A 10,400-nucleotide genomic window follows, 5' to 3' on the forward strand; every position below is an offset into this window, starting at 1 on the left:
CTTTGAACAAGTCGGAATAAAATATCGCAAGGTCATTTCGTAGCAAAAGCAACTGCATTGGTTCAGGGTTGTATTGTGGTGGAAAGTTCGTTGTGTAGATACGAAGTTTTTCTAACGAGGCTACACCCATGAAGAAAAAATTTAACAAGTCCAAATAAATATATATATTGTTTCGGGTGTAGGGACCAAGAGCCTACTAAAGAACCTCTTCACTCTTACTCCACTCTTCTATGCTAGTGTAACTTCTCCAAGAAAATCCACTCCTTAGCTCGATCGGCTGGAACGACGATCGGGATACCTGTCTAAAGGGCTCCGATGCTTAAGTCAGTAAAGGACCGATCGGAATATCAGTGTAACTGCTGTAATAAATGCGAATTTAAGATACCAACCTACCTTTGGGCCCTATTTATAGTTTTCGGTGTGGGCCTGTGATTAGGGTTCCTTAATTACGGCCCAATGATCCTTTAATCAAGATTACTGACTCGTTTAACGTTAATTAACCCGATTGACTGGTTGTTCGACCGTGTGACCGATGGCCGCTTGACTGGATTAGTTGTGCCCTGTTTTTAACGTGAACGATTCGTGTTTGGCTGATCGACCGACGAACTCATGTAAAGGACTACGCGAGTCTAAAGAGATTGATCAACCGATGGTTGATTTACTGATTGTCCTTTGTTATGTTTAGGTGCTGCTCGTGCTTGTCCGATCGACCGATGTGCCATTGGGGATCAGAGTCACTCGTTTAGGTGTTACCGATGGACCGATGGGCTTGAACGTGGTTGGCTTTTGACTTATTTGTATAACCGTTTGACTGATGGTCCTACAGTTTGTTCACCAGGCCGTTCGACCGATAGTCTTTTAACGATGCTATGTGGTTTGTTTGTAGAACTGATTGACCAATGGTCCTACGCAATTTATTTACCAGGCCGTTTGACCGATAGTCTTTTATGTACGAGTTTTTCCAACCTTGGCCGATGGGCCTGAGGATTGGCTTTGGCCGATTGACCGATGGGACATAAAGTACACAAGCCCCCCCAGCCTCGAGCGATGGAAGTGAAGCGAGGAGGTTTACCAAGACCGTAGTGCCGATTGACCGTCGGCGTCTCTCAACGGTTATCTTGCATCGTAGATCGTGCCTGACAGTTATGATTTGAAGCGTCGCGAAGTATGGGCCGTTGATCTGCGCGTGATCGTATGGTTCTGAGGCTGCCACGTGTCACTGGGTCCTCCTATAAATAGGTCTGTATGGCTGTCGTTTTTTTCACGTTTTCCTCTCTCTTTCTAGCCGAGTTTCCGATCGATTTCTTCTACTTGCAGGTAAAAAATGTCCTCCAGTGCATCGAGTACAGATGGTTTGTCGGGCGGGACGGTCGGGGTGTCCGGGGGCGGCGGGTCGATCTCCGCCTTGTTCAGCTCTTCTGATTCGGGGACTTCGCTCGGGGGAGTATCGAGCTCAACGGATTCTCCCATCCTTCTCAGCGGCAGCCCGGAAGCCGAGCAACCGATCGCCGAGGCGGCGGATCAGGTCGTTGCTTCGGATGAGAGTGGGGACGTCATAAGCATTGACGTTCGCGATGAGGGGGAACAAGCTAATCTTCCAGAGATACAGGGATATGATTGGGCCCCTTATGAGCCGCGTACGCATGCGACGAGGTTCCGGTGGGGCAACGACCTTGGGGATCCGGTCGAGCGGACCAAAGTTTTTGGCGACGAGGTGGAGGATGGATTCCTTCGGGTCAAGGTGTGTGCCAGCAACGAGAGAGTCTGCCACGGAAAGGGAGCGACGAAGCTAGAGTTCTTCTACGTCTACGCCTGTCTCTTCCATGACTTGGGTCTGACTGTGCCGTTTGCCGACTAGCAGATGGCGGTCCTCCGTCAGATCCAATGTGCGCCGACCCAGATACACCCGAACGCTTGGGCGTCGATGTAGGCATTCGACGTTCTATGCCGAGCGGCTGGTCTGACAGTGACCATGCCCTTGTTTCTGCACTTCTACAAGACCCGACTGACTGCTTCGAAAGGCTGAGTCTCTTTTCTTGGGACGAACAAGAGCTTGTTTACTTTTTACCTCGCTTCCTACAAAGGTTTCAAGACCGGCTTTTTTAAGGTCGCGATTCCCGGTCGAGGAAGGAAGTATATTTTTGATGAGGAGGGTCGGCCGAAGTTTCCCTTATACTGGACGGCTTTTCCCCCTCCTACCGATCCTTGGGCCGAAGACCGCTTGACTCCTACCGAGCGGGCCGACCTGGCCGTCCTCAAGACCCTGCCCGACAAGATCCCCCCGCGGCCGCTGATCCAATGCCTCCACTCCCCGGATTTGCCGAGGGCGGTTTATGGTTAGTTGTTCTGATCTTCTCGGTCGTCTCAATGGTTGCAGTTGATTTACCTGTTTTCTCTTGTTTCGCAGATATTATGGCTCGGACAATCGTCTCCAATGCAGAGTTTTTGGCTCGCGCTAAGACTCGTCGAAGAGAAGAGGATGCCGCTGAGGAGGTCGCCCCCCTCCAAAGCGTCCTCGTTGCCCTTCGACAACTCCTACTCCTGCTACCACTGCACCGACCGGCGCCTCAGGCGTCGCCACCAGGCCACGCTTCGTCGTGAAGGCCCCCGGTTCCGCCGCTGCTGGCGCTGCGGTGGACAAAGGTAAAAAGTCTAAACGGGATTACTCTCCCACCGGCCGGTCGTCCAAGAAGAGCAAGAAGGCCGAGGCTTCTGGGTCACTGGCTACTGCCCTCCTCGACAATGAAGTTTGGCTCGACGAGGAGGTCTCCTTTCACTTGGGGCCTCGCGTCAAGGACATGTTGAAGGACGTGTTTGAAGAGGAGGCTCTCCGAATGGCTGGGGAACTGACCCTTAGGCTTGCTGCGATTTACACCAAGTTTCCCCGTCCCGACCGGAGCAGGATGGAGAGCCTGGAGAAGGAGCTCGCAGCAGCGAAGGTGGAGCTCCGGGAGGTGAAGGCCTCGGCGTCGGACTTGAAGGTTCAGTTCGACCGGCTGAACGACATCAAGGTTGAGCATGCCAAGTGCGCTGGTCTACGCAAGGCCGCCGAAGATCGGGCGAGGGAGGAGCAGACTAAGGCCAAGGAGGCGGCTGAGGAACTTCGCAAGCTTCAACGGCGCTTTGACGACTTGACGTTGGAGCATCTGTCCGCTGCCAGATCGGCCACCAATTGGCAAAAGAAGGCCAAGGAGTACCAAGCGAAGCTGCGAGTCGCCGATGAGCAAGGTTTTGCTCAATATGAAGCGGGTTTTCAGAGTGCCGTTGATCAGGCCGCCTTCTACTACAACTTTCCCCCGACCGATTCGATGTGCACTTGGGGGTGGTAGATGGGAAGCTCGAGAGAGTCTTCGAGCGACTAGACGAGGTGAATGATACTCCCGCGGATAGTTAAATTTTAATCTTGATTGTATATTTTGACATAACCGATCGCGTCCGATCGCCCGCGTGATCGATCACGTTCGATCGGTTATTAGGCCATTTTTTGACAAACAATTATGTGTAAATATTAGGCGCCTTCTACTTATGTTGTTTGTTCGCTTTTCTTTCGATCAACTGTTTTCTTTTGTTTATCATTTCGCGCTGGCGATCGGCCATGTTTCTTTTATCGTTCCTCACTGGCGGTCGGCCATTTTTCTTTTATCGTTCCTCGCTGGCGGTCGGCCATCTTTCTTTTATCGTTCCTCGCTGGCGATCGGCTATTTATTGTTTAACTTGTAAGTTATTTTCGTCAATTAGCTGCGCCTGATATCGGACCAGTCGGACCTTTTTTCAACTTGTTTCTTGCAATGTTCTCTTGATTATTTGACCCGAGCGGTTGACCTTTGTTTGCGTGTTCAATTTTAATTGTTTAGATCGTAGGTGTAGTACCTCGATCGGTTTGGACAACTCGTGTCACTTATGTACCCGTGGGGTTAATTAGATCGCTTGGATCGGTGCTGACCGAGCGAGACTCCCTCTTAAAAGTCCGCGCCTTGACCGGTCAGGCTTTGTTCGGGTCCCGTAGGGAGCCCCGTCGGTCAGTCTTGTAGACGAAGTCACATGAAGCGCTCATTTTATTCACAATGTCAACTATAGTACATTTTTAGGTGCGACGCGTTCCATGTGTTCGGTATTTCTCTGCCACTCAAGTATTCTAGCCGATAGGCTCCGTTCTGCAGGCTTTTGGTCACGCGGAACGGACCCTCCCAATTTGGCGCTAGCTTTCCTTGTGCTGACTTTTTGCGCGTTTCGTTAGTCTTCCTCCACACCAAGTCTCCTCAGATGAAGCTTCTTGGTTTAACTTTCGCGTTATACCTCCTTGTCACCATCCTCTTGTACGCTTCAGCTCGCACAGCCGCTCTCTCTCTGCGCTCGGTCGTCCAGTCCAACTCCTCACGCAGGCGTCCACAATTTACCTCGAGATTTTGCATGTCCCGTCGAAAAGTCGGCTCCCCTACTTCAACTGGCAGCATAGCATCTGTCCCGTAGGTCAGGTTGAAAGGTGACTCTCCCGTCGTCCCGTGCGGGGTGCACCGATAGGCCCTAAGGACCTACGGAAGCTCGTCCACCCATGCTCCTTTAGCTTCTTCCAACCTTTTCTTCAACTCCGCCACTATGACCTTGTTCATGGCCTCAGCCTGGCCATTGGTCTGGGGATGCTCGACCGAGCTGGTCACGTGGCGTATCCCCACTTGCTTATAAAAGTCCTTCAGCTTCTTATCGATAAACTGACGGCCGTTGTCGGTGATGATTGTGTGGGGAAGGCCGAAGCGGCAGATGATGTTTCGCCAGACGAAGGAATGGACCTGCCGAGCGGTGATGTTGGCTAGGGCCTCTGCTTCGACCCATTTGGTGAAATAGTCCACTACGACGAGTATGAACTTCTTCTGCGCTCGGCCGACAAGGAAAGACCCGACAATGTCCATACCCCACTATACGAACGGCCAAGGGGCTGTCAGGCTATGTAGCTCGGTCGGAGCCCTCTTGACGTCGTTTCCATGGGCTTGGCAACCTTCACACTTGCGTATCATGACTTCGCAGTCTTGCTCCATGGTCGGCCAATAATAACCCACCCGGAGTATCCTTGCTTTCATCGTCCTTCGACCTGTGTGCATACCACAAATGCCATTGTGGACTTCATTCATAACATACTCGGCTTCTTCTCCCGATAGGCACTTGAGGAGCGGTAGTGCAAAGGCCCTCTTATAGAGGTCTTCTCCGATGACCACAAACCGGAGTGCTCGTCGCCTCTCCATCGATTTCACTTCTTCTCCCGCATCGCACCTTCTTAGGAGTTCTCGGACCTCCCACATCCAATCTGCCGACCGATCGGCCGCCGCGCATTCTCCTGCTGAGGGTCTCATCAGGGTTTGCCTGATAATTGTTTTCAGCTGACCCTTCTTTTTTCCTTCCGCCAGCTTAGATAGCCTATCGGCTCTGGTATTTTCCGCTCGGGGAATGTCGTGGATGGTAATTTCTTCGAACTCCTTCATGGCTTCGACCACTTTGTGATAATACTAAAGCAGCAGGTCGTCCTTAACCTGGTATTCCCCTTGTACCTGCTCGACAACCAGCTTCGAATCGGTGTTGCAGTTTAATCTTGTCGCTCCTAGGTCTTTTGCCAGCCTTAGCCCGGCAATCAGCGCTTCGTATTCTGCTTGGTTGTTCGAGGCTTTAAACTTGAATTGTAAGGAGTGCTCAACCGTGAAACCGCTCAGTCCTTCAATGACGATTCTTGCTCCAGCATTGCGTTTGTCCGATGATCCGTCGACGAAGAGAACCCACGTTTGCTCCGACGGGGGGATCAGTCTGTGGAGTTTGGCCGCAAAGTCTGCTAAATGCTGTCCTTTGACAGATCCTCTAGGTTCGTACTTCAATCCAAACTCAGATAACTCGACAGACCAGGCAATCATCCGTCCGGCCAAGTCGGGTTTCCGGAGTATCTTGGCTATGGGGTGATCGATTCGGACGATCACCTGGTGACTTTGGAAGTATTGGCGCAATCGGCGCGCGGCTATTAATAGCGCCAATGCTATCTTCTCAATTAACTGATACCTCGTTTCTGCGCTCTGCAACACTCGACTGATGAAATATACAGGTCGTTGCTCTGGACTCTCTTGTATCAAGGCTGTGCTGATCGTGTCGTCCGATACCGACAAGTACAATTGCAGAGGCAAACCCTCTATCGATCGACTCATGATGGGGGGACGGCTGATCATCTCCTTTATCTGCTGAAACGCTGCTTCGCACCGATCATCCCACTTATCCGCGATCTGCTTCTTCATGATCTTCAAAATCGGTTGGACCTTCTCCGTGAGTTTGGGCAAGAACCACGCGAGAGAGGTCAATCGTCCGACCAATCGCTGGATTTCCTTCAGATTCCTGGGACTCCTCATTTCGGTGATGGCGGCGCACTTGTCAGGGTTGGCCTCGATGCCCTGGGCGATCAGCATGAATCCCAGAAATTTTCCGGTCGGCACCCCGAAAACACACTTCTCCGGATTCAGACGCATCTTGTACTTGCGCACTTGGTGAAAGACCTCCTTGAGGTCGCGCGCATGGTCCACGGCCGTTTGCGACTTCACGACCATGTCATCGACGTACACCTCCATGGACCGACAGATTTGCCCCCTGAAGACCCGGTCCATCAGCCTCTGATAGGTGGCCCCTGCGTTCTTCAGGCCGAACGGCATGACCTCGTAGCAGAAATTTGCCCGATATGTGATGAACGCTGTTTTGGATCTATCTAGACCATACATAAGGATTTGATTGTACCCTGAGTATGCATCCAAAAAGCTCAGGAAGTTGTGCCCCAAAGCTCCATCCACCAGCCGATCGATGCTGGGTAGGGGGTATGCGTCCTTCAGGCAGGCCTTGTTGAGATCGGTGAAGTCTGTACACATCCTCCACTTTTCGCTCGTCTTCTTCACCATGACTACGTTAGTCAGCCACGTAGTATACTTGATTTCTCTGATGAAGCCAGCTCCCTCCAGCTTCCTCACCTCCTCCTCGACCGCTCTCCTACGCTCCTCTCTCATTTTCCTTTTCTTCTGAGCAATCGGGCGGGCTTCCCGAAAGATGGCCAACTTATGAGACATGACGTTTGGATGGACGCCTAGCATGTCGGCGGTCGACCATGCGAACAGATCTTTGTTTTCTAAGATCACCGCCCCTAGGAGTTCTTCTTCTTCTGGTTTCAGGGCTCCCCCAATCTTGGTGACTTGTTCCGGGTGTTTCCCGATCGGGATCTCCTTCGTTTCTCCTTCTGGCTGAATCCGATCCTTCGTGTTCGTTCGGGGATCTAAGTCTGTCATGGCTACCTCTGAACGGTACTGCTTTCGTGGACGGCTATAAGGAGTGATCTTCAACCCTGCGGCGTAGCATTGTCTGGCGATTTGTTGATCTCTCGGTCGTCCTTCCGCGAGCCGATCCTGGTACGAAGATCCAGGTAGCCCCTCGTGTCGACTCGCTCACCCGAGAATCCAATGATCTGCTCGTTATAAGGGACGATCAGGTCCTCGGAGAGGTTCATCTTCCGGAAAGTCTTCCAGTACAAGATGTTGACGGAGCTTCCTTGGTCTACTAGCACCTTCCCGATCCCGTACTCGGCCACCTCGATTGAGATGACCATCGGGTCATCATGATCAGGGTCGGGCGCCTTGAAGTCCTCGTCCGTAAACGTGATGGGGGGCATCGACCGGACCTTCTTCTCCACCAGATGAACCGATTTTAGTGCCCGAACATGCCTCTTCCGAGCAGCTGAGCTTGATCCTCCTCCGGCGAAGCCTCCGGAGATAGTATTGATATAACCCCTCAAGGGTTTATCCCGACTCCGACTGCGGCTCCTCCTTGGGCTTCGATGAGTCCGTGACGGGACTGGGGGGGCTTCTCCCACCGGGCTGGGGCGGCTCTTCGTGCGGGACTTCTGTTCCGCACCGGGCTTCGCGGAGGGCGATCCTGTCGAACATACTTCTTCAAATGCCCCTATCGGATGAACTCCTCGATCTTGTCACGAAGCGTGTGACACTCTTCGGTGGTGTGGCCAATCGCCCGATGGTACTGGCAGTGCTTGCTCCCATCGGCATTGGGGGGTGGGGGCTTCTTCCTGGCCGCAGGAAGTGAGTCGGCACTAAAGGCTTCTTGCAGGATCCTAGCCCGAGGGACGGCCAAAGGAGTATACGTCGTGAACCTAGGTGCTTTTCTCTCGCTGGGTCGGGTCGAGGGTTTGTTCGGCCGAGGGGCGGTCTTCGGGACTGCGGCATCCTCCTTCTCCCTCTTCTTCACCCGAAATTCCTGCATATCTTCCATCTGTATGAACTTGGGCGCTCGTTCCCTCATTTCCTCCATTGTCTTCGGCTTTTTGCGGCTTATCTTGTCCGCAAAAACACCCGGCTGGAGCCCATACGAGAAATGATGTCGGGCGATCTCGTCGCTGAGATCCTTCATCTTGACCGACATCCGGTTGTACCGATCAAGATAACTCCTCAACGATTCCCCATCTTCCTGCCAGATGTTCACCAGGTTGTCAACCGTCAGGATGGCTGGCTTCAGGGGGCGAACTGCGTGATAAACCTTGCCTTCAGAGTGGCAAAAGAATCATTACTACCGGCTGGCAGTTCGAAAAACCACTCCAACGCCTCCCCAGTGAGAGAAGTCGAGAAAACACGGCACCAGATAGGATCACTGACTGCGTGGAACATCATCTGGTGCATGAATACCCGCATGTGATTGTTGGGATTCGTCGTGCCGTCGTACTTGTCAAATATCGGCATTTTCCACTTCTCCGGCAGCGACGTCTCCAGAATGTACGAGGTGAAGGGGGAGAGCCCCGACACAGGGATCAGTTAGCGTGAAGGGCGGCCTCCCTCGTTTGCTCCCGAACTCTCGGCCATCGTGTGTGACAGATTTCCCCTCGACGCCTACGTCTTCTCAACCCGAGTAGGCTGTGATTGCTCCTGTCCCGTTGGTGGGGGCCGACTCTCCACCCATTCGACATCTCGATGCTGCTGCACCCGACTTAGTCTAAGCGGGTCTGGTACGGTAGGCGTCGACGGGATTCCCTCTTCCTTCCATCGGAGGGTGGCGTTCTCCTCCCGCAAGATCTGCATCTGCACTTCATAGTTTCTCTGTATCTCATCCACTGCTGCATCGCCCTTATCATCTCCCTAGTGTCTTCCTGATCATCTGCCATTCTTCCTCCGTCCATGTTGCTATTTCGATTTCTTGTGGTCACCATAAGGGTATACTGTCTTAAAGAAGACTGTTCGGCCCAACAGTGGGCGCCAAAATATTTCGGGTGTAGGGACCAAGAGCCTACTAAAGAACTTCTTCACTCTTACTCCACTCTTCTCTGCTACTGTAACTTCTCCAAGAAAATTCACTCCTTAGCTCGATCAGCTGGGACGACGATCGGGGTACCTGTCTAAAGGGCTCCGATGCTTAAGTCAGTAAAGGACCGATCGGAATATCAGTGTAACTGCTGTAATAAATGCGAATTTAAGATCCCCACCAACCTACCTTTGGGCCCTATTTATAGTTTTCGGTGTGAGCCTGTGATTAGGGTTCCTTAATTACGGCCCAATGATCCTTTAATCAAGATTACTGACTCGTTTAACGTTAATTAACCCGATTGACTGGTTGTTCGACCGTGCGACCGATGGCCGCTTGACTGGATTAGTTGTGCCCTGTTTTTAACGTGAACGATTCGTGTTTGGCTGATCGACCGACGAACTCATGTAAAGGACTACGCGAGTCTAAAGAGATTGATCAACCGATGGTTGATTTACTGATTGTCCTTTGTTATGTTTAGGTGCTGCTCGTGCTTGTCCGATCGACCGATGTGCCATTGGGGATCAGAGTCACTCGTTTAGGTGTTACCGATGGACCGATGGGCTTGAACGTGGTTGGCTTTTGACTTATTTGTATAACCGTTTGACTGATGGTCCTACAGTTTGTTCACCAGGCCGTTCGACCGATAGTCTTTTAACGATGCTATGTGGTTTGTTTGTAGAACCGATTGACCGATGGTCCTACGCAATTTATTTACCAGGCCGTTCGACCGATAGTCTTTTATGTACGAGTTTTTCCAACCTTAGCCGATGGGTCTGAGGATTGGCTTTACCCGATTGACCGATGAGACATACAGTATATATATATATATATATATATATATATATATATATATATATATATATATATATATATATATATATATATATTTTAACTAAACCTAGGACTGCAATGTTTCTTATTATGGGGGCCAGATAATGAAATAATTATTTTGCCATTGAGCTCATTGAAGTTCATCGACATGTTCAGCTAATTGAATTTGTTTAGGTTATAATAATTAAGTCAATATTAATAATAATGAGTTGAACAATTCAAAGGCGATCTTCAAAATTCATATTTATTATATTTCA

The 10,400-nt window shown here is 51.2% G+C and overlaps 1 protein-coding gene across 1 annotated transcript; it reads right to left on the reverse strand.

Moving 5' to 3' along the window:
- Window positions 1-7,345: 7,345 nt before the first annotated feature.
- LOC114184352 (uncharacterized) lies at window positions 7,346-8,753 on the reverse strand. The gene is made up of 3 exons (XM_028071663.1): window positions 8,559-8,753; window positions 7,995-8,484; window positions 7,346-7,938 (listed from the first exon to the last, which is right to left on the reverse strand). Exons 1-3 carry the CDS (start codon window positions 8,751-8,753, stop codon window positions 7,346-7,348), a joined length of 1,278 nt encoding a protein of 425 aa, XP_027927464.1.
- Window positions 8,754-10,400: the final 1,647 nt, after the last annotated feature.

The sequence above is a fragment of the Vigna unguiculata genome, chromosome 5, assembly GCF_037176805.1.
Source record: "Vigna unguiculata cultivar grain cowpea cultivar isolate G323 ecotype 2 chromosome 5, ASM3717680v1, whole genome shotgun sequence".
Taxonomy (NCBI): Eukaryota; Viridiplantae; Streptophyta; class Magnoliopsida; order Fabales; family Fabaceae; genus Vigna; species Vigna unguiculata.